This window comes from Bos grunniens, chromosome 8 (genome assembly GCF_055505025.1).
Source record: "Bos grunniens cultivar Pamir isolate PY7600 chromosome 8, Bosgru_T2T1.0, whole genome shotgun sequence".
Lineage (NCBI taxonomy): Eukaryota > Metazoa > Chordata > Mammalia > Artiodactyla > Bovidae > Bos > Bos grunniens.
Window position 1 is genome coordinate 15,781,691 of NC_141172.1, and position 25,141 is coordinate 15,806,831.

At 37.8% G+C, this 25,141-nt stretch overlaps 2 protein-coding genes across 7 annotated transcripts in view; one reads left to right on the forward strand and one right to left on the reverse strand.

The window, feature by feature from the left end:
* IFT74 (intraflagellar transport 74) overlaps positions 1-20,824 on the reverse strand; it is a 122,447-nt gene extending 101,623 nt beyond the window's left edge. For 3 of the 5 annotated variants that reach the window (XR_015169484.1, XM_086414921.1, XM_086414918.1), the window contains exons 1-8: positions 20,615-20,824; positions 15,587-15,725; positions 14,214-14,349; positions 9,459-9,507; positions 7,791-7,889; positions 7,568-7,628; positions 4,929-4,988; positions 3,319-3,380 (exon numbers count right to left, since the gene is read on the reverse strand). Coding sequence is in view for 4 of the 5 variants with exons in the window: in XM_086414921.1 (XP_086271047.1) it covers positions 3,319-3,380; positions 4,929-4,988; positions 7,568-7,628; positions 7,791-7,889; positions 9,459-9,507; positions 14,214-14,349; positions 15,587-15,706 (587 nt within the window). In the remaining variant the exon portion in view is untranslated. Of the gene's footprint in view, positions 1-3,318; positions 3,381-4,928; positions 4,989-7,567; positions 7,629-7,790; positions 7,890-9,458; positions 9,508-14,213; positions 14,350-15,586; positions 15,726-17,877; positions 18,052-20,614 lie in introns of all 5 variants that reach the window. The other 2 variants (XM_086414919.1, XM_086414920.1) reach the window with 2 other exon arrangements.
* Positions 20,825-23,580: 2,756 nt separating this feature from the next.
* PLAA (phospholipase A2 activating protein) overlaps positions 23,581-25,141 on the forward strand; it is a 40,500-nt gene continuing 38,939 nt past the window's right edge. For both annotated transcript variants that reach the window (XR_015169483.1, XM_086414917.1), the window contains exon 1: positions 23,581-23,914. Coding sequence is in view for 1 of the 2 variants with exons in the window: in XM_086414917.1 (XP_086271043.1) it covers positions 23,766-23,914 (149 nt within the window). In the remaining variant the exon portion in view is untranslated. The remainder of the gene's footprint in view (positions 23,915-25,141) is intronic.

The following is a 25,141-nucleotide window of genomic DNA, read 5'->3' on the forward strand; positions in this document are numbered from 1 at the left end:
TAGTTCCTTAGAAAAAAGAGACTAAAAATAATGTAGATGTACATTATTTTCTAACAGTCATTTTTAAGGTTATATAAATAGTAAATTCAGTTCAAATGTGTACTGAGGAAAATAAAAATTGTTTAGGATGATACACTCTGTGAAATAAAATAACTGAATCATTTATAATGCATATTTGCTTGTATTTATAGGAACATGTTTTCAATAAAGGATACAAATGCTTTATGTGTAGTATTTCCTAATAGATAACATAAATTATATAAATGTTATAATTTTAAATCTCAATTATAAGAGTGAGATAACTATATAAACATAAGGCATTTTTTTCTACTAACCTATCATTTTACCAAATATCATTTCCTAATTAAAGAGGCAAATGTTCATATTTTATAAATATAGTAAAAATGAAATATAACTATGAAAAATATCAAAGACTACATCAAATCTCTTATATTCAAAAGACTCATAATTAAATATTGGGTATTCAATAGATAACTGATTAAACAAAGAAAAATAAATGGGTTTAAAATTATAATTATGTATATTTTTAAGGGATAAATGATTTTGGCTAATACCAAACCAGAAAAGTATAGACATTAGAAATGGAAGAAAATCAGGTCAAGTAGGTGTGTGAAACTGAATTAAAGCCAGATACCATAGTAACATATTGAGTCTATATACTATAACCACTTCATAAGTAGGTGTTCCATAATAAAACATATGGTCTCATGCCACAGTAAATGGTGGTACTAAAAGAGAAGAGAAAGAAAACATAGGTTTTTTTATACCTGCTTTCTCAAAGTATGGCATTTCCTGCTCCCTTTAAATGTATAGGATAACATAAGGTAAATTCTTGCATTATTAAAATGTTGGCCATCTGATTGAACACATGAAATAAATCTATCCTCCTGGTACATATAAAAATAAACTTTACAAAAATAATTTGTCTTTAATTTAAAATTCCTCTTAAAGGGTCAGGGGACCCTATCTCACTCAGCCTTAGTTACAATAGATATTAAGTTTTGAAACTGCTAACATTTTCAGGACAAAGTACCATATTTTAAGAACATTTTCCTTAATCAATGAACCAAATAGACATAGAAACCTACATCATCATTAAATTTATAATCTGTGAGTTATCTTTTTGGATAAAATATCTATAAAACACATACATATAACATTTACAAATCTGACAGGTGCATTACATAGGTTTGTAGATAAATGAAAAAATAAATGAGGACTAAATGCTCTAATGCTTTCTTGGAGTTGAAGCTTCAATACTTTGGCCACCTGATGTGAAGAACTGACTCACTGGAAAAGACCCTGATGCTGGGAAAGATTAAAGGCAGGAGGAGAAGGAGACGACAGAGCATGAGAGGGTTGGATGGCATCACCGACTTGATGGACATGAGTTTGAGCAAGCTCCGGGAGTTGGTGATAGACAGGGAGGTCCAGTGTGCTGCACTCCATGGGGTTGCAAAGAGTTGGACATGACTGAGTGACTGAACTGAACTGAAATGTTCTAAACTATATAAGGTTCTCAGTGGGTTATAGTTTATTATATCTTATTTTTTAGATACCTAAGAAAGTATTTTATATGTAGTAAATCATGAATATTTGTTAACTGGTCTAAAACCAGAGCAACAAAAAGAAAGTTTTCAAGTATGTGCCTGGTTACCACGAATATGGGATTTTCTTTATAAAAGGGAAGAGACTTCCAGTATATTTGTAATTTAAGATAGCACTTTATAGGAGCAGCAAATGATAGGGGAAAGAGATTTCTTTGTTTTTAATGAAAAGAAAATTACCTTCCTTTACCTTTCAAATAATTCATCCTTATATTTTAACATCCTATTTTTCATCAAGTATTTACTGTACATGCGGAGGTAATATGACAGTATTTTTGATGTTATAGAATTTTGGTTATTTGGGTTAATTATTATCCTTGCTCTCAAGGAAATTAATATTGATAAGTTTATGGAACAAAATGTGTACAGTGTTTGTACAAAATAGCTCATCTTCTGTTTGCGCTGCTTTAGACAATACTTAAAGTCAAAAAGTCAATAAAGAATAATTATGTTAACTACTGATAATGTCTGGATATTTGTGTCCCTCCAAGATTCATATGTTGAACCAAAGGTAATGGTGTAAAGGTTGGGAGGTGATTAGGTCATGAGGGTATAGTCCTCATGAATGGGATTAGTAAGTACCCCTTATAAGAGATTCCAAAGAGCTTCCTAGCTCTGTCTACCATGTGATGATATCACAAGAAGGTATGAACCAGTAAGAGGGCCTTCACCATAACAGGACTATACTGCTGCCTTGATCTTGGACATCCCAGCCTTCAGAACCCTGAGCAGTACATTCCTGTTGTTTATAAGTTACCAAGTCTATGATATTTTGTTACAGTGGCCCAAATGGACTAAGGTCACTACAACTTCCACTATCTTTGTAGGCATTACTGTCACTGCCACATTTACCTTATCATCAAAGTCAAAGTTACTTGGGAGCTTCCTGGGTGGCTCAGTAGTAAAGAATCTGCCTGCCAATGCAGGAGACCTGGGTTCAATCTCTGATTTGCGAAGATCCCACATGCCATAGAGCAAATAAGCCCACGCACCACAACTATTGAGCCTGTGCTCTAGAACCTAAGAGCAACAATTACTGAGCCCAAGTGCCACGACTACTGAAGCCTGCATGCCATAGAGCCTGTGTTCCCCAATAAGAGAAGCCACCACATGAGAAGCACAACTAGGGAGCACCCCTCATTTGCTGCAACTGGACAAATGTCCACACAGCAACAAAGACTCAGGACAGCCAAAAATAAATAAAATTATTGAAAAAAAAAGATTTAAAAACAAAAGTTACCTGGTATTTGGTCTTTAACCAGGTTATAAAGATGCACATACAACCTACATCTATAAAGTAGATTACTAATATAACAATTAATTATCAATTAGTAAGTGAATAATAAAATAATATAAATAGCCCATGGAATAATAAAGTGCATTTCATTAGACTGGGGCTTAAATCTCATAATTTGAATTAGTTAAGAAGTTCAAGTTAAAATTGCAAATGGTAGAGATGTTCTTATCCACCTTAGATTTAAAACTCAGAGAGGTAGAAATTTTATCTAAATGAAGACAACAGATACATTAACAATGTAGTCTGTATTGCAAATATTCAACATTTTAAAATTTAAAAATGCAACAGGGAAAAACAATGAACAAAACTATAAAGAAATAAATGGTTCAGAAGCTAAACTACCTATACAGGTCACTTATAAATCTGTTTGATTTCTAAATGGATTGTACTCACGCTTGTCTTTCGGTGAATATAATATCCATACTTTGTGTTTCTCGATCATTTTGAGCTTTAAGCTGAAAAAAGAGTTAACTGAAAAGTTAGTGATAAAAAATTACCATTAAGCCAAACTATCTCTTTAAAGCTCATTCTGATTATGAAATCAATTAGAGATTATAAAAATAATCCTAATGCCACAGGCAAAGTTTTAAAAAATGCATATGCTTTATTTAACAAACCACTACCAACACCAAATACAAAGAAACACTCTTTTTCACAGGCATTATAATCTCACACCAAAAATATTCATTGTTTACTGACCTGTTAAGTAATCTAATGTAAACTTTACTTATGTAAACAGAATTTCAAGATTTCATTATGTGTTCAATAGTTGATTAGTATAATATGTCAAATCTAGACCCAACACAAGTTTTATTCTTAAATCATTCAGGATTTTACCTGAGTACTCCTATTTGACTCAACCTGCGCATAGTCAGTCTAGACTTTGGATAAAGTGTCTGTCTACAATGCAGGAGACCCAGGTTCAAGCCCTGGGTTGGGAAGACCCCCTGGAGAAGGAAATGGCAGTCCACTCCAGTACTATTGCCTGGAAAACCCCATGGACAGAGGAGCCTAGTAGGCTACAGTCTATGGGGTGGCAAAGAGTCGGACACAACTGAGCGACTTCACTTTCACTTTCTTTCTCATAACTATAAGAACACAAAGTTTTCACTGTTTATATTTGGCATTAAAAATACAGTTTTTAAATTGAGAATTCTCCTGTGTTTTAAAGTTAAGAAGTTAAGAACTTCACTACATTATTATTGCTTTTGTACTTATTTGCTCAGTCGTGTCCAACTCTGCGATCCCATGGACTGTAGCCCACCAGGCTACTCTGTCCATGGGGACTCGCCAGGGAAGAATACTGGAGTGGATTGCCATGCCCTCCTCCAGGGGATCTTCCCAACCCAGGGATCGAACCCAGTTCTCTCACATCGCCGGCGGGTTCTTTACCAGCTGAGCTACCAGGGAAGCCCCAAAATTTAGAAGAGTCATTTCATAAATCCTATACTTTTATAGTCTTTGTATAAATAAACAATAAACTATATAAATTTTATTTTCTTCCAAATATTTATAATCAATTAAGCTAGCTATTATAATTTTATTATTTTCTACCAAATACTCATTAAGAACACTGAATACAATTTCTCATTTAGTAATCAAAAGTACTGTTATGTCTGGCATCATATGGCCATTATTCATTTTCTCCTTTTCTAATACAACTCTTCACTGAGTACTCAGCTCCATGTGCACAAATATTAAACCAGAAGGATTGCAAACTAATTTATATACAAGGATATATGGATGGGACTCCCTAACTAATACTGAATGAGAGACCAGTTCGAACACAGCCTTGTAGAAAGACACTACAGCATCCACTTGAGAGAGTCAACCAACAGGAAGAAATTTTAAAAGAGCAACTAAGGGAACTCAAATATAACAGTAGTATTTAGGATCAGAGTAATACCTATCTTCATGGTACATAAGGTTTTATCAAGTTACTTCCAGATATAAATGCTTTATTTTAGAGGCTATGTAGATCAACTGCTTATAAATTTTCTTACCATGTTGTAATCATTCATTACTTCTTCCATTTCAGTATTGGTATTAAGTTTATCTGCCAACTAAAAACAAAAGTGCAAAAAGAAAATTCTATTAGTCTTCATAAATTCTATAATCCATAATACAGGTATTCAATCTTACAAATAGTTATTTAAGTATTACTACTTCCAAGACAAAACAAATATTGAGCTACTTAAATAAGCACATTCTATGCATTAGGGCAATCAACAAACTACATTTTTAGGAAGGAAAAGTAAGCAGTAAAGAACTATTTTTCCTGCAGACAGCACCTCAAAGAGCTTTGCCTTCTCTGAAGAGATGTCTAAGCTTATAAAGAAGGATGTTGAGAAGACAAAATTTGGGGGAAGATCTTTCTCCTTTTTTTCCCCAGGGGGAAGAAATGTTAATGGATTTACAAATTTACACCACTGAAAATGTTAAATGATTTAATCTTTTAAAAATTATAAAAAAATTAAATTGAAAAAAAAATCTACAGGGCAAGGCACAAACAGAACACTTCAAACAGAAGCCTACTTCAAAAAGTCAGGCAAAAAAAAAGTTAGGCAGCGACAGCAACAGCAAATATATTTATCTACTTACCTTGTGCCAAACCTTGTTTTGAGCTTATTATATGTATTGTTTCACTTAATTATCACAAGTACACTATGAAGTAGATATTATTATCTACATTTTGCAGATACGAAAATTTAGCAAGTTGTCCAAGCAGAATTTGAACAGGAAGGCTACTAAAAGCAAACTACCTGGATGTAATTGACTCTAAGAGACTAAACTTTCCTAATGTAATATATATTACTATATATAACATTTTCAATTGTGATATGGATAAGTGCTCTTGTTATTGTTATTGTTCAGTTGTGTCTGACTCTTTGCAACACCATGGACTGCAGAATGCCAGGATTCCCTGGCATTTACCATCTTCCACAGTTTGCTCCACCTCAGGTATATTGAGTCGGTGATGCCATGCAACCATCTCATCCTGTCATCCCTTTCTCCTCCTGCCTTCAATCTATCCCAGCATCAGGGTCTTTTCCAATGAGTCAGTCTTTGCATCAGCTGGCCCAAGTATTGGAGCTTCAGCTTTAGCATCAGTCCTTCCAATGAATATTCAGAGTTCATTTCCTTTAGAATTGACTGGTTTCATCTCCTTGCTATCCAAGGGACTCTCAAGAGTCTTCTCCAACACCACAGTTCAAAAGCATCAGTTCTTCAGTGCTCCACCTTCTTTATGCTCCAACTCTCACATCCATACAAGACTACTGGAAAAACCACAGCTTTGACTACAAGGACCTTTGTCGGCAAGGTTATGTCTCTGCTTTTTAATACACTGTCTAGGTTGGTCATAGCTTTTCTTCCAAGGAGCAGGTGTCTTTTAATTTCATGGCTGCAGTCACCATCTGCAGTGATTTTGGAGCCCCCAAAAATAAAGTCTGTCACTATTTCCATTGCTTCTCCATCTATTTCCCATGAAGTGATGGGACCAGATGCCATGACCTTAACTTTTTGGGTAATAATGCTAATAAGATCTAATATTTACTGACACCTTACTCTGTGTTAGATAACTGGCTAACTAAGTGCTTTCTCTGTATTAGAGAAAAACCTACAAACAGCATATTTTACATACTATTAATATTTTTATATTAAGTAACTTGCATAATTTATTCTCATGTAACTAAAAATCCCTTTCATCTGTCTTTTTGTATTTTATAAAAAATTATTTTTCTCATATTTAGAAGATTATTTACTAAAAAAGTTGCACAGAACAGTATGGATTATAGTGTGAAAATATACTATTAATATAGTCAGAAATTCTGTTTATCAGTACAATATAACAACATCAAGTAGGTTTATTATAATGTACCTAATCATTATGGAGCCATGTTTCTTACTTTGTATATCACTCTTTTTAAATTGGAGAAGCGAGATACAAGTTTTCAGTAAGTTCAGAGACCACTGCTGCCTAAAGTACCCACAGAGCAGGAAGAAAGAAAATTCTGAAACATTAGAAATTTTCATGGGGCCAAGACTACTCCAAAGACTGAGCCAGTAATCAACACTGAAAACAAGATCATTTCTTCTGGAAATCCACACTAGGAAGCTTCTTCTGGAAGTCCACATTAGGAAGCAAAACTGTGATTATATTAGATGCCTTATTGTGACAGAAGACAAACACTGTATTTTGAATGAAATGGAAGGATAAAGGCAAGTTTGGTACTAAGTAAATTTTTAAAACATCATGATGACAACACTCTGTAGAAAGATAAAAGTATTTTTAAAGCAGTGACATTGCTAGTACTCAATACATTTTATATACTCCAAAAAATATTATTTTAAAATTGTTAGGGAAAAAAAGTATGCATGTTCTATATTTTTAAGTGTTTTTCTTTTAAAGGCTGGAAGAATACCTATTAATCTGTAAAGGCAAAATATTTCTTGGGAGGGAAAGTAGGGAGAAAGCAAATATATACTTTAATCCTTACACTTGCTATGGTTTCAATCTTTCTCACTATGTATGTATTCATGCATTATTTGGTATTTAACATTAACATGTTATAGCATTTTCTAAAGTGGTAAAAAGCAATGAAAATATTCAAAAGAAATTCTCTCAGAAAAGACCAAATACCATGTTGTAGTCTGCTAGTTGTCCTTGAAACTCTTTTATTTCAACAGCTAAAGTCTCAGCTCTGTAAATATAAAATACATTCATAAATACATAAATAGGCAGATGAGCATTATGAATATTATGTTTAACTACAAATTTAGTACTAAAATTCTGAAACATATTATATCAAATGTTACTCATAATAAAAATATACCTTGCATACTTTAACTGCAAAATTACTCACCTCTTTTCATATGACAAATACACTGAATTCTCTTGATTGTACATTTCTATTTCTTTCTGAAGTTTACTGATTTCTGTTGTGAGTTCACTTATTTTACTTCTAATGGAAAGAAATAAAGAAATTAGTAATGCTTCCAATTCAGAAAACAGTCTCTCTAGTTAAACAAAATAAATTTTTCATAAATGTGTAACAATATAAATGGTTTTGTGAAATTTCACTACAAAAAGAAAAACAATTTAAGCAGCTTATTTGATTACAGTGGTATACTCCAACTGAGAAATTGATAAAAGTTCTCTACTCATTAAAAAAGATGAAACAGTATTAGAATGGGAACCTGGACTAACTGGCACAATCTATAGACAGAAGTAAATGCCTGTCACTCTCACAGTTCTTGCTACCCTCTAGAATAGAGTTTTTCAAGAGCAGCACTATGGACATTTTAGGTCTTTGAATAATACTTAAAACAATACTGTCTGTGCACTGTAAGATGCTTAACCGTCTCTCTGGCGTGGATGCCAACGACACATCACCCAAATCCAGTTATGACAACAAAAAATGAGTCTAAAAATTGCCAAATATTCCTTGAGGGGGCAAAATCACTGCCAGTTGAGAACCACTGTTCTTCACTCACTTGACATAAGTAGGTAATTGTAATTTTCAGTACAGAAGCACAAATCTTGGAGAAGAGAGGCAATGTGATGGTGAGAAATGGCTCTATCACCTTTCCTTCTTTTGATTAAAAAGTGACTAGATATCAAAACCGATGGCCTCACTCTCATTCTTACTGACATCAGCTTTGAGGACAGATGGGAGAAAACCTTCCCTTCTCTTACTAACTTCTAGGAATTTGAGGATCAAAAGGATTCAAGTAACTGAACAGCAAAAGAATTAAGAAGGACTAAAAGAAAGAAAACAGAGATTTCAGGATACAATAGAAGGATGCATTAAATAGAATGCAAGTAAGAGGGAAAGAAGACACAGAGGATGAACCAACCAGAAAATACAGTAAAATGGAAAAATGGAGATAGGCTAGCAGGGCATCTGAGCAGAGAAAAAAGTAGGTAGAGAGAGAAAAGAGTTCTTAATTTAGAGCTGCATACTTAAGAGATATATAACAAACTTATGAATTAAATAGGCCACAGTTATAGCAACTGACTAAATATATACTTATGTAAAACTCTGCAGTAATTATTATAAATAAGTATATGTATTTTATGGAGAAGGAAATGGCAACCCACTCCAGTATTCTCACCAGGAGAGTCCCACGGACAGAGGAGCCTGGTGGGCTACATACAGTCCAAGGGATTGCAGAGTCGCACATGACTAAAGCAATTTAGCAGACATGCATATACATTTTATCATTCACACACATATCTATGAATAATTTCAGAATACTTAGTGAAAGAAGCATAAAATATTCTTCTCATTAGATGAAAAACAGTGAACTGGAAATATATAGCTCACATCCATTCTAATACATAAAATTTAAAATCTCAGCCTAACTATACCACCACCATTTGTGACGACATCTATTTAGAGCCAAATTAACCATAAATTATGTCAAAATACAAAATAATCTTAAGAATTAACATATCTAATTATCTCAGTAAGTACTATAGTTAAAACTTCACGATCATTCATAGGAAAAAAAAAAAGTATATAACATACCGAAGAAGTCCAAGATAGTAAGATTTGTCTAAAATTTGCCTCTGGGGACCTAAAAAAAATTTTTAGGTATTAGTGTTCAGTTTGAAAATGTCACCACATTAGCAAATCCAAAGCACAATCAGAATTACACTCAGTAATTTTCTAATAGCTCTTACAAACGTCCCAGTAAGTCTAAAAATCTGAAAGAAGCAATGAAATAGAAAAGAGAACTAATATCTTAGCATCATGACGTAATGGAAGCCTGAATTAAGATGACAAAGATGGGACTAGACGTTGGGCTGTTAGAGTGGATTCAAAAACAACCAACAAAAACACTGGACTCTACTGGTTAGGGTGACTGAATGGAAACTGGGACTAACGGGGTCTAGAACAGGACTAACCAAGAGAATGTTGTGCAACGATGGAAATATTCTATAGCAGCATTGTCCAATAAAGTAGCTACATGGGAATACTGACCATGTGAAACATGGCTGGTGGTATGTGAAAAGAAGAGAAGCAAAGAGAAAAGGAAAGATATAAGCATCTGAATGCAGAGTTCCAAAGAATAGCAAGAAGAAATAAGAAAGCCTTCCTCAGCAATCAATGCAAAGAAATAGAGGAAAACAATAGAATAGGAAAGATTAGAGATCTCTTCAAGAAAATGAGAGATACCAAGGGAACATTTCATGCAAAGATGGGCTTAATAAGGGACAGAAACGGTATGGACCTAAGAAGAGGTGGCAAGAATACACAGAACTGTACAAAAAAGATTTTCATGACCCAGATAATCATGAAGGTGTGATCACTCACACTCACCTAGAGCTGGACATCCTGGAATGTGAAGTCAGGTGGGCCTTAGGAAGCACTATGAACAAAGCTAGTGGAGAAGATGGAATTCCAGTTGAGCTATTTCAAATTCTAAAAGATGATGCTGTGAAAGTGCTGCACTCAATATGTCAGCAAATTTGGAAAACTCAGCAGTGGCCATGGGACTGGAAAAGGTCAGTTTTCATTCCAATCCCAAAGAAAGGCAATGCCAAAGAATTACCGCACAATTGCACTCATCTCACACGCTAGTAAAGTAATGCTCAAAATTCTCCAAGCCCAGTTTCAGCAATATGTGAACCGTGAACTTCCAGATGTTCAAGCTGGTTTTAGAGAAGGCAGAGGAACCAGAGATCAAATTGCCAACATCCGCTGGATCATAGAAAAAGCAAGAGAGTTCCAGAAAAACCTCTATTTCTGCTTTATTGACTATGCCAAAGCCTTTGACTGGGTGAATCACAATAAACTCTGGAAAATTCTGAAAGAGATGGGAATACCAGACCACCTGACCTGCCTCTTCAGAAATCTGTATACAGGTCAGGAAGCAACAGTTAGAACTGGACGTGGAACAACAGACTGGTTCCAAATCGGGAAAAGGAGTAGGTCAAGGCTGTATATTGTCACCCTGCTTATTTAACTTATATGCAGAGTACATCATGAGAAATGCTGGACTGGATGAAGCACAAGCTGGAATCAAGATTGCCGGGAGAAATATCAATAACCTCAGATATGCAGATGACACCACCCTTATGGCAGAAAGTGAAGAACTAAAGAGCCTCTTGATGAAAGTGAAAGAAGAGAATGAAAAAGTTGGCTTAAAACTCAACATTCAGAAAACTAAGATCATGGCATCTGGTCCCATCACTTCAGAGCAAATAGATGGGGTAACAGTGGAAACAGTGGCTGACTTTCTTTTTTTGGGCTCCAAAATCACTGTGGATGGTGATTTCAGCCATGAAATTCAAAGACGCTTGCTCCTTGGAAGGAAAGTTATGACCAACCTAGACAGCATATTAAAAAGCAGAGACATTACTTTGTCAACAAACGTCCATCTGGTGAAAGCTATGATTTTTCCAGTAGTCTTGTATGGATATGAGAGTTGGACTATAAAGAAAGCTGAGTGCCGAAGAATTGATGCTTTTGTACTGCGGTGTTGGAGAAGACTCTTGAGAGTCCCTTAGACTGCAAGGAGATCCAACTAGTCCATCCTAAAGGAGATCAGTCCTGGGTGTTCATTGGAGGGACTGATATTGAAGCTGAAACTCCAATACTTAGACCACTCGATGCAGACAGCTGACTCATTTGAAAAGACCCTGATGCTGGGAAAGATTTAGGGCAGGATGAGAAGGGGACAAGAGAGGATGAGATGGTTGGATGGCATCACCGACACAACGGACATGGGTTTCGGTGAACTCTGGGAGTTGGTGATGGACAGGGAGGCCTGGCGTGCTGCGGTTCATGGGGTCGCAAAGAGTCAGACACAACTAAGCAACTGAACTGGTAAAATACTTTTATTTTAACTAATTTTAATTAATTTAAATAATCACAAATATTCGTGTTTGTAAAAATACAAATAATTTATATTAAAATACAAATAGCTATTGGCTATCACAATGGACAGCATAGGTTTAGACTATAAATTTCTCAATGTAGGCAAGAGATTATGATTTTATATAATTTGTCAGAGACTTTTTAGGAACACAATCTTACATTTCATTTCAGTAGGACTAAAAAAGCATTCATAGGTTAAATGTCCCAAACCTTGAGAGAGGTGAAGTGCCCTGCATGGCATGAGAGAAAAGCCTAGGAAATATTGACTGAAATCCATGCTGAAAAGAGGGAGAGAATGTCTCACTAGAATGGGAAATGAGGCACTGGAACAGGTAACAGCAAAAGTCACAGCAGATAGTGGTACATGCTGGTAACAGAACTTTTCATATAAGGTTTTGAACTATATTTGTAGAAAATGACTCTTTTCTTAAATAATACTTAAATTATTAAATAATATTTGCTGCTGCTGCTGCTAAGTCGCTTCAGTCATGTCCAACTCTGTGCGACCCCGTAGATGGCAGCCCACCAGGCTCTGCCATCCCTGGGATTCTCCAGGCAAGAACACTGGAGTGGGTTGCCATTTCCTTCTCAATGCAGGAAAGTGAAAAGTGAAAGTGAAGTTGCTCAGTAAGTGTCTGACTCTTCGTGACCCCATGGACCACAGCCTACCAGGCTCCTCCGTCCATGGGATTTTCCAGGCAAGAGTACTGGAGTGGGGTGCCATTGCCTTCTCCGAAATAATACTTAATACTTAAGTATTAAATATTAAATAATACCGGTTATTATTTAAACAATACTGGTTCTTTTTAAATAAGAATCTTATTTAATCTTAAATAATTAAATAATATTTAATTATTAAATAATTAATAATACTGGTTCTGTTTTAAAGGAGAAATTAATACAGTAATAAAATTTGATGAGTTCTCTTAGAATTGCACCCTTAAGGTTTCTGCCCTTAAGGTTTTTAAATAAGAAATAGTAAACACATAAACGATTCTGTGAATACAGTTTTAAAGACTAAATAACTACAAAATTTTGAGTCATTTTCCTCCACAGCATTGATAATTATTAAGCAAGCATTTCTAAACAACTGATTTTTTTTCATCCTTTGGCCACCCTGCATGGCACATGGGATCCTATTCAACCAGGGATCAAATACTGTGGCCCCTGCATCAGAAGTGCAGAGTCTTAACTACTGAACCACTAGGGAAGTCCAATAACCGACTGGTTTTCAATATTTAGTGAAATAAGTTGTATCATAAGTAAGAAAATTAAATTTGCTGAAAGGTAGGATATATTATATTATAGAAGTCGGTATATCATCTTATAATTAATTTTGTACTAGTATGTTCATCCCTGATAAGTAATTTGAACATATACAGAAAATTTAAAAACTCAATATGAAACAGTTCCCTATGTTTTGATTTATATATATATATAATAGACAACTTTTTGAATCAAAACATATAGTGTTATTATTATTATGCATTTCTAAACACATAGAGACATAAGGAGAGATGTAGTATAAAATCTATATGTTAGCCCCACTTCCTTACTTAAGCATCATAATGGAATAAAAATTATTACCAAAAGTAACACTTCTGGTCTCACTTCTCATAAATATACAAATACCTACCATAGTCATTTGATATGGAAACCAAGAAAAACTATTTCAGAATATTTCTATATAGTACTAGAAATCTAATTTTCATTTCTGAGTTTTCCTTCAAATTATTTCAAATTTCTTCAAAGAAATTATAGTACCAATAAGGACCTACTTACTCTATAGCATAGAAAACTATACTCAATATTTTATAATAACCAAAAGGGAAAATAATTTGAAAAGAAATATATACATGTATATGTATATATAACTGAATCACTGTTCTGTACACCTGAAACTAACATAATACTGTAAATCAACTATACTTCCATTTTTAAGTTATAGGAAAGTTCACCAGAAAAATGACTAAAATAGCTAATACATGTATATAACTCCCTAGTTCACAATGAATTCTCACATTCATTCTCTTACTTAACCCTCAAAATTGTTGAATCAAGGAGTAAGAACTGAGTAAAACAGCCTCTTTCACTGCGTAATTCTGATTTAGCAATACACTGTAATAGCTCCCAGGTGGCGCTAGTGGTAAAGAACCTGTCTGCCAACACAGGATGTTAAGAAATGAGGGTTCCATCTCTAACATCTAGGGTCAGGAAGATTCCCTGGAGAAGGGAAGGGCAAGCCACTCCAGTACTCTTGCCTGGAAAATCCCATGGACAGAAGAACCTGGCGGGCTACAGTCCATGTGGTTGCAGAGTCAGACATGACTGAAGTGACGTAGCACTGATATACTATAATACTTCTTATACAAAATATGTTCATCTTCTTAAAATAGTTACCTTTCATACCAGTTTTCATCCCACTCAAACCTTGCTGTGTTACAGGACGATCAGCAACTTTGATTTGAGAAGACAGAACTCCTCCTGTCCCTATGGGACCACCACGAGAGCCTGGTCTTGCTGTTCCAGGTGGCATCTAAATGACAAGATTCAGTTTCAATAAAATAGAGAAATACTGTGCCTTTAATATTAACACTATAAAAAGAATATCAAAAATAAAACTAATATTCTATATAATATGTAAAATTTTCCTTACATTTTAAAATGTTTAAAATAGTAAATAAAATATCTAAAATTAATGATAAGTAATATTTTTCTTTAAAATGTATCCTATGTGTTAGACATATTTATACCACTGCCAATCTGTAAAGGAACAAAATGTCCATATATTTGTCCTTATTTAACAACAGGACTAATGGTGAAGCTGAAGCTCCAATATTTTGGTCATCTGATGTGAAAGACCAACTAATTGAAAAATGTCTGATGCTGAGTAAGAGTGAGGGCAGAGGGAGAAGAGGAGGTAGCTGGATGGTATCACCAGTCAATGGACATGAACTTGAGCAAACTTCGGGAGATCGTGAGTTTATACAATATACTTGTCTACATTTTCTGCTAATACATTTAAATTTCATTTTTTAGTATAAAATTTTGAAAATATCTAGGATTCTGTGTGAGGGAGGAAACTGGTTTATTAAAACAAATGGTTTACCAATTATTCAGCAGTACCGAATATTCCATGCTTTCCTACTAATTTGAAATGCAACCTTCTTCACTAATTAAATTCTTACTTGCCTAATTCCATTTCTGGTCTATTCCATTTCACTTGGTTTTGGCACCAATACGGTATGCCCCTAAATTGGTGTAGCTTTAAAATAAATTTCAGTATGAGTATGAGTACGCATCGTCTCTTAACATTGATACAATCGTGTCTAACTCTTTACAACACCATGGACTATACAGTCTATGGTATTCTCCAGGCCAGAATACTGGAGTGGGTAGTCTTTCCCTTCTCCAGGGGATCTTCCCAACCCAGGGGTTGAACCCAGGTCTCCCATATTGCAGGTGGGTTCTTTACCAGCTGATCTACCAGGGAATCCCAAGAATACTGGAGGGGGTAGCCTATCCCTTCTCCAGTGGATCTTCCCAACCCAGGAATCGAACCAGGGTCTTCTGCATTGCAGGCAGATTCTTTACCAACTGAGCTACCAGGGAAGCTCTTTATACTTCTAGATGTTTAAAAAAAAAAACACCAGACATATAATAGTATGCTTATAGCATAAAGAAAAACAAAGAATCTCTATTTATTATAGACAGGCTTTTCAAATTCTACCAGGATATACAAATAATAGTTCAACAATTTGTTTTAAACTTACACCAGTTGCCACTCGAATATTTCCTGATGGGGGTCGTATTCCAGAAGGAGGCCTTCCTGTCAATCCAATCCCACCTCGAGAAACAGGGCGAACTGTTGAAGGTTTGTGATTACTGGCCATTATTTGCTCAGTTTAACCACTGGAAACAAGAATAATTTAATTCTCCTTTGATACCTCCTATAGCAAGACAGGAGTGAACCACATATCCTTTCAAACATTTAATCCACTGTGACTTTTCTTGCAAATTGCTATTGTAGGTACCACTATGTACAAGGTTAAGCCTGCTTTAATTTTGTTCAGTTTTGACAGAACTGTTCCATTCAGAACCATGGAATCATTTATTATAACATGCCCTCCTCATTTCCCTATCATCTTATCAAACTGCAAGTCCCTCTACTTACCCTTCTCTCCTGGGCTCTCACTCATACTCTAGTTAAGTTTTCTCTCTCCTTGCAAAACCAGTATCTTTCTTCTCTGACTATTTTTATCTGTGCTTTCTAGTCTATAGTAAATTCCCTTATATTCTCAACCCTGTTATAAATACTTCCTTGTACTCGTCAACTTAATAGGATCCTGTCTTCTGAAAAAACTTTTGGTAGTGAAGGCTATCTTAGTTTCTTGTCCAAGGCAAAGAATGAATACATGGCACTCTCCTTGCTCCACAGTGTAATTGGCAAACATCATCCTTCAAAGTTTAAAAAAAGTAATAAACAACAGGATTCTCTTCCGTTGAGGACCAAGTAATGCAACTACATTGCCTTGGATCTTTCCTGGTTGCTTTTATATAGGAGCCACCTAATCTCTCCCCCATATTTACTAAAGTCTTGTATATCTTATTCAGTTTCTCCATTCAAGTACCACCAACAACCTGGATGATTTCCATATGGATATTGGATTCAATATGTAACATTCTTGCTTCACAGTTCCATGACCCAAATTTCAGCAACCATTTCAATTCTAATTCCTGGCCATGGCCAGAGCTGGAGCTTATCATCATCTGGAATTGCTTCATCTCAAATACCTTAATGAAATACTTTATTCTCTGGCCTTAATTTCCTCTCCTTCTACCTTTTTCTCACCTTTATTCTCACAAAAGACCCTGATGCTGGGAAAGATGAGGGCAGGAAGAGAAGGGGACGACAGAGGATGAGATGGTTGGGTGGCATCACCGACTCAATGGACATGGGTTTGGTTAGACTCCAGCAGTTGGTAATGGACAGGGAGGCCTGGCGTGCTGCAGTTCATGGGGTCGCAAAGAGTCAGACACGACTGAGCGACTGAACTGAACACCTCCCCTTAAACTATTGCCTTCATTCATTCTCTCCTAGTTTATCAGCCCTCTCTTGTACTCAGCAGAATAAAATATCATTTAAAATTTTGACTATTTAAAATAGCATTTTAAAATTATGGTCATAATCTATTAGTATCTTATAAAAACAATTTAGAGGGTTATGACCAATATGGGTTAAATATGAAATAGAACAGAAGATGTAAGAGGTTTCACTGCACATAGAAAGGGTACTGTTTCATTAAATATTTGTTTCTGTTATATTTGTGTAAATTTACACATATGTGTACACGGGTCTATAACGTAAGATATATGTCCTATTATGGGTAATGTTCAAAAGTTTTAAAGATTCTGAACTAGAGAAAGAATATGGAGAAAAAGAGTACCCAAGACTCTGGCCTGAGGAATGTAAATATATACAGGTTGCACAGAAGAGGGAAAGCTTGTATAAGAGACGGAAAACAAAGACTCAGAAAGCTAACAGAAAAGCCAGGAGTGTGTCAGAGATGCCAAGAGAAGGCAAGAATGGTCAGCCATGACATTTTCTTCTGGGAATTCAAGTAAGATGAACACTGAAATGTCCATAGAAATTCCCATTGAAGAAGACATTAGTGACCATGATGGTCATTTTCAAGAATTCCTTTCCTTCTCAACATTAAATTACTGTTTCATGAGCACCATCAACTAATTTGCATCCTTGAACACTTCTTCAACCCATTTCACAAATCAGAAACTATTCTCTACATTCAACCTGGACTGCTGAACACCGCTGATGGAAATCTCACAGCTGTATATAATGGAGAACTGCAAAGTCATAGTCACCAAGTTTAGATGGATCTTCATATCTCTGAAATTATTTTATTTATCCTTGATAAGCTACTGTCCTTGATGATTCCAATTCTTAACAACTTTTCTACTCCTGCCTCTTTCAGCAGATAACTCAATTTCGTAATTAAGAAAATTAAGATGTGAAATCCATCATATTTGGAGCAAATCAACTTACCTATATCAGTGCTGCCTTCCAATCTCAATAGCCATGACTTCTCTCATTCAAGATCATTCTCTATTCTGATTTATCCTCTTAATCCCACACCTCTGGGACATTAGCTTCCCTCTCCTTGCCAAACTCCTTCTCCCTAACCCCTGCTCCAAGCTCCTTCGGAGCATTATCCAGCTCCTGAGAAGGGGACAACAGAGGAAGAGATGGTTGGATGGCATCACCGACTCAATGGACTTGAGTTTGAGCAAGCTCCAAGAGTTGGTGATGGACAGGGGAAACTGGCGTGCTGCAGTCCATGGGATCACAAAGAGTCGGGCTCTTTGAGCAACTGAACTGATTGACTATGTCTTTAAACTTTCTCCTTTCTTTGAGTCTGGTGTCATGTTCCATTCTTTCCTAACCCTAAAAACTAATTTCTTGATTCTGAAACCACCTTTAATTCTGTCCTATATATTCTTTTTCTACACAGGCAAATTCTAAAATATTGCAACCATCTCTGTGATACTCCCCTCTTCTGTTTCTCCTCTTTCAGTCTCCTTCATTTTATTCTACCTGCCTCTATTGTAGTATTTCTCAAGATATGAACCAGTCTATTTTTCTTTTTCCTCTCTACCCTCTCATTGATCCACCTCATCTATACTCAGGGTTTGAGCAATTAATAAGCTGATGACTCACAATACTGAATCTCCAGTCCTGACTCCTCACACTCCCTCTGAGGTGTTTATATCCAAATAATTACTTGCCATTTTCACTTCAATATAGTGTCAACATTTCAAAATAAATGAAAATGTAAACTCACTGTCATCTCTCCTGAATTTACTCTTCCTCCTGGTGTACCTCCTAATCACACAAGCCAGAAATTTAGTCCTTGATTTCCCCCTCTCCCTCATTTCCCATGGTTAATCACATAATCCTACTTTTATTTCTAAATGTTTAAAATATAACTTCCTCTCCATTGCTATTATACTGTTTAGAGCCTCATGGACTCAAGTCGATTATTATATTGGCCTCCTGACTAGTCCCTTGCATAACACACATCTTGCCTGTTATTCTCCCTAGGAATCCATCAACCACCAGTTCATAACCACCCTACCTTCTTCTATTTGAATTTACAGGTCTGTCTGAACTGCTACTACGCATCAGTATACATATCTATCCCAGGACCTATCACATCAATCTGCTTAAATACTTTTCCACCTTGAAGGCAAGAGCTGGATCTTATTCATCTTTATATCCCCAGCATTAATCTCAGTGCCAGGCAAAACCTTTGTTTTATTTTGTACCTTCTGAATTTCCTCCCACATGAAGGCATTGCCAGCTAAAAAAACCAGCTACAAACATTTACTAAATTATCAAAAAGAAAATAAATCACTTCTTGAACCAAAACGGCTTCTCAATTTCTATAGCCCCTGCCCAGTACTTCTTCTCTGGGTTTCCTTGGCATTATTCATGATCAATCCTGGAATTGTTTCTCTCCTCTCTGTAATATTTTGTTTTCATATAACTCTAACTAGGCTGATGACTGATAAATCAGTATCTCCAGTTCTGTCCTTAAAACTGGACATCAATTCTGAGCTTTCAACTATTGGGGGGGGAAGGTGGATTTCTATTCAGATATCCCATTATTACTTTACATTTAATATGTTCACAGCAGACTTAGAATCTTCCCATTCCAACTAGCTCCGTGGTTCTATTTTCTGGCCATTTTGAACTCTTCGGACAAAGTAACAGAATTATTACTATTATTTCAAATGGAAAAGTAAGTTTTATAAAATGACTTTTTCAAAGGCAGACAAGGTCTATAGTCCAGACAGTTTCTCCCAGGGACTTCCCTGGCAGTCCAGTGGTTAACTCTCTGTGTTTCCACTACAGGGGCCGCCAGTTCCATCCCTGGTGTTGGAACTAAGGCAGTGGCAAGGGGGAAAAAAACGGTTTCCTCTCAGAGAAAGTTAAGACAATAAACCTTCCTTTATTCAGGAAAAATAGTTGGGGTTACTCTAGCTTTCCTGAAAACTTTAAGAAAATGGACAATACATAGAATTCCACCTGATTTTCTTTGCCACTGTTTTATTACAGCGGGGGAAAATTTTTAGTTAACATTTGATCAGTTCCATGGGGTAAAATACAAGGGAGAAGCACTAGTAACAAACATGCCACTAATTTCGGGGTTAGTCTTTCAAATATTCGCATAATCTAAGGGGTTATTCACACAACTAGAGAGGTTCCAGAAAGATTAGGGAAACTAACGGAGCTCCGACAGTTACCAGCCGTACACCCTCAGGGCGTGTTTTCTTACTATAGCATGGCGAGAGCTCCAGCTTGCAGTCTTTGTGACGATTTCAGATACTGAAATACCTGGCTCCTAATTATTATCACAATCATTATCCTCCCCAAACCAACCGTTTTAATATATTTGAAGAAGCGGAAAGTTGCTAAGTCCCTTGTGCTATGACCAACAGACAGACAGCTATTATTACTTCGAGCAAAATTCAGCCCACAGTTAATTTTCTGAGGCGCTCGGGTCGTTCCCTCTGGTCCCCTGGCAGGTCTGCTTAGGGGACTGTGTGAGAAAATCTCTTCTCATGTTCTGCAGGACTAAAAATGGGCCTTCCTTAGCTCGGCGTCGGGCTGGAGAACTCCTAAGAGCCGGGTTTATTTTGTTTGAAGTGCATCAGCATCGCCCAAGCTAAGATAACCAGTAAGGGAGGCAAGGAGAAAGTTGGGACCGGGGATTTCTCACCTCAGCCGGCGCTGAGGGGTGCGAAAGGAGCGCGGTCGCACCACCCAGGGGCACTCGAACTTCTTGCGAGCCCTCCACCACCGCGTAGCCCACCGGTCGCCCCGCGAACCCGCTCCCTAACAGGAAAAGCCAGGTTCACCTACGTGCACCTTTCCTAGGCCCTCAAAGCCTAATCTCTGGTAGCCTCGAGCCTTTCCGTCGCCCGGCAACAGGGGGCGGGGTACCTCCATCTGATTGGCCAATCCTCGGCCTCAGCTGAGAGAAGCGAGAGTGAAATGTTCTCGCGATATTTGACGACTGGACTACTCGTACCCTCGATACCTCAGAGCTTTTCTGGAAGAGACAGGAAACGGCATTTTGGCTAGGAATGAATATTTTATTTGGAAACTCGTTTTCTTTATAATCAGAATAATCTCTCTGATTGTGTACCTGAGGTGAACTCACTCCAGCGAGTTTTATTATATCGCTGTGTAACGTCACTTGTAGTACGTCAAACTTTTTAATGAGAATTATTTCAAGTTGTTCCGTGGTAGGCAGCATTCGTGGTAGTCTTTTTACTTCTAATTAGCGGTAGTTTTCTTTTCATTAGAAGGAAGGAACACAACATATTAAATACAGCATTAAGTCCCGATGCGATTCTGGAAGCATATGTTCTCACTTCATTGAAGGCTTTATACCTTTAGGCTTCCTTTCAGAGTGATTCTGTGAGGACTGAATTTACAGCGAATTGGCTTAAAAGAATTATTTTAATATCAATGTTTTTAATTAAAAATGAGACTACGTCATCTCAAATCCTACTTCTCTAATAAAGGGAACTTTTAAGTTTTTTTTTCCAGTTTTCCTATAGTCAGCTTAAATGTGATGGGAGCTGTATATATATATGTGTGTGTGTGCATAAATATATATATATATATATAAAACTTTTAACATTTTCACATTGTTTCCATCTTGCATATATTCTTTATGTCCAGTTTACTGTTGTATGCCTGCTTTCAAGGAGAAGGAAATGGCAACCCACTCCAGTGTTCTTGCCTGGAGAATCCCAGGGACGGGGGAGCCTGGTGGGCTGCCGTCTATGGGGTCGCACAGAGTCGGACACGACTGAAGCGACTTAGCAGCAGCAGCAGCAGCCTGCTTTCAAGTAGGTTAAATCAGTGCAATACAAAATGAAATACTGTTCTGTGACTGAGTTCTAGAAGTTTGTAAAACATTTTCGTGTAATTACTCCACTTGAGATCAACATATTTGTAGTAGTCATTTGTTGTCTTTAGGGTCACTGCAGAAAAGGGAAGTCGGAGAAGGCAATGGCACCCCACTCCAGTACTCTTGCCTGGAAAATCCCATGGACAGAGGAGCCTGGTGGGCTGCAGTGCATGGGGTCGCGAAGAGTCGGACACGACTGAGCGACTTCACCTTCACTTTTCACTTTCACGCATTGGAGAAGGAAATGGCAACCCACTCCAGTGTTCTTGCCTGGAGAATCCCAGGGACGGGGGAGCCAGGGACACAGAGTCGGACACGACTGAAGCGACTTAGCAGCAGTAAAGGGAAGTAGAATTTGCCATCCCAAAGTATGCCACATTGGTAAAAGGCTTATTTTGAGTGGAAGGCAATTGAAAAGATGTAAGATACAAGAAAAGCTCTCCATTCCGCTATTTGCGTAAAGTGAAAGTGAAGTCGCTCAGTCGTGTCCGACTCTTTGCGACCCTATAGACTGTAGCCTACAAGGCTCCTCTGTCCATGGGATTTTCCAGGCAATAGTTCTAGAGTAAATATCGCCTTTTCCTTCTCCAGGGGATCTTCCCAACCCAGGGCTCGAACCTGGGTCTCCTTGCATTGTAGACAGATGCTTTACCCTCTGAGCCACCAGGGAAGTCCAAGGAGAACATAAAATTTCAAAGTCGCCCTTCCTTGCCTCTTAAACAGAAGGGCAAAAGTTAATCATTGGAGACCTTTATCAGCCTGGAGACTGCACCAGAGGAATCTAATAAAAAAAAAAAAAAATTAACTGATTAGGCTTTACTGTTAGTTTCCCATCTAATTGCCTTGCCATAATGCTGCCTCTAAAGACTTAGTCCTTTTATCACTTGTGTAGAAACTTATTGTTCCTTTGTTAAGATGCTGTATAAGCCCAAAATCTAGTCACCGAACTATTCGTTTCTGAATTTCTCTTTGATTATATATAATACATGTAACAACAAAAACGTTTTTCCGTTCTTAATCTTTTTTACTACAGAGCCCCAGCAGAAAAGCTAGAAAGAAAAACCTTCAACTTCTAATGTCCAACTATTTCATATGGTCTCATAGAGAATCTACTGACATGCCTTTTCCGTCGGTGTTTTCAGACATAAGGGAGACCCAACATTTGCCATTTGTATAGAGCTGTGACAGTTTGAGAGAAAATCTTATAAAAACAAAACATTCTCTAAAATACTAAGAACCCGGTTTAGTATTCACAGAATTTAAGGCAAGTGATTGTTTCCAGTTTAGTCCCAAGCTCTCTCGTCTTACATTAAAAAACAAACAAACAAACAAACAAAAAACTTCATGAGACAACGCAGTGTTGGGGAAATCGGAATAAGATTGCTCCCAAGACAACACGCGAAGCGAACTCAATTAGCCAGGCGGACCAACATTTAAAACTCAAATCAGCCGGGCGGACCAAGATTTAAAACACCCGGATTTGGCGCTCCTGTGACTCACGCCCCGCTGACGCATGGCATTCTGGGATTTGTAGTTCGGACCACATCCGGTATCAAAATAAAAAGCTCAGCTAGGGCTCGGAGAGGACTTGGGCTCGGAAAGGAACCAGATTCGGGCGGCCAGACGAAGAGGTCGGCGGTGGTATCTGTTCCTCAGCTGGCGGTCCAAGCGACAGTCGTCTCCGTCTCGGCCTCAGCAGTCAGGACGCACACACTCTGCGTCATGGCGGGCTGAGGCCGATGATGAATTCCGGTGTGCATGTCAGGGTTGCTGTGTCACTCGGCCCGCTCGGCGCGCCCCTTCCCTGCCGCCCTTCCGCACCGGCCCTTGGGTTCTTCCGGGCCCGGCGTCCCTCACTTTGCAGGCGCTCTCCAGCCGCCCGCCGGGCCTCGCCGACTGACCGATCTCGCGCGGTGCCCCGGTCCCGGGCGCCGGACCCACCAGGGCCATGGCGAGCGGCTCCTGCAGGTACCGGCTGAGCTGCTCGCTCTCGGGCCACGAGCTGGACGTGAGGGGCCTGGTATGCTGCCTCTATCCACCGGGGGCTTTTGTGTCCGTGTCCCGAGATCGCACCACCCGCCTCTGGGTCCCAAACAGGTGAGCGCCCCGAGTCCCGTTAGCCCCCAGTTGTGCTGCAGGCTTCCTGCGGAGTCCAGGAAGAGAGTGCCCCTTCCCTCTTCCCTCTCTTCCTGGCCTTCACTGCGATCCGCGCTCCCTCCCAGTTCTGAGATAACTGGCTCTCTGGGTACGCCGTGTAAGAAACCTGTGAGATTTATGTGGAAAGAGTGCTAGGTTAGGGAAATAGAGACCTACTTTCTTGTCCTAACTTGACCACTGAAAAAGTGAGTGACCTTGGACGATCCTTTTATTTTTTGTGGCTTCAGTTTGTGAACGATGATTTTGCCGTGTGTTCGATTTGAAAATTTTTTGATGCCAGGTGAACCCTCATTAATGAGGTAGTGTGAAGGCATCTGGCATGTGATTGAAGTAAATCCTCTTCTTTACTAAGAATTTGCTCTGTAGTCTTCCCTCAAATTTGAGAACTAAGGTTCTCAAAAATTGCATTGCAGGAAGTTGCCTTGGCTCCTCTCCACGTTATCCAACGCAGAGTTTCTTAGTCCGAGTTAGGTGATGGACTTGAGTGGAGGAGAGGAAACTCCTCAACTGTTTTATGGATGTGGGGAGAAGGTGTTTTCTTGAGAGAAAACCCATTGCCTTCAAAAGATTTTCAAGAGATTAATCAGGTTCAAGGGTTTAGCCCTGATTTAGCTGGTTGTAACAGGAAATGCTTCAACAGTACGTGGATGGTGAACTTCCAGATGTTCAAGCTGGATTTTGAAATGGCCAACATTTGTTGGATCGCAGAAAAAGCAAGAGAGTTCCAGAAAAACATCTACTTCTGCTTTATTGACTACGCCAAAGCCTTTGGCTGTGTGGATCACAACAAACTGGAAAATTCTGAAAGAGATGGTAATACCAGCCCACCTGACCTGCCTCCTGAGAAATCTGTATGCAGGTCAGGAAGCAACAGTTAGAACTGGACATGGAACAACAGACTGGTTCCAAATTGGGAAAAGAGTACTGCAAGGCTGTATTTTGTCACCCTGCTTATTTAACTTATATGCCGTGTAGTACATCGTGCGAAACTCCAGGCTGGATGAAGCACAAGCTGGAATCAAGATTGCCAGAAGTATCAATAACCTCCATTATTCAGATGACACACTTATGGCAGAAAGCAAAGAAGAACTGACGAGCCTCTTGATGAAAGTGAAAGAGGGGAGTGAAAAAGTTGGCTTAAAGCTCAGCATTCAGAAAACTAAGATC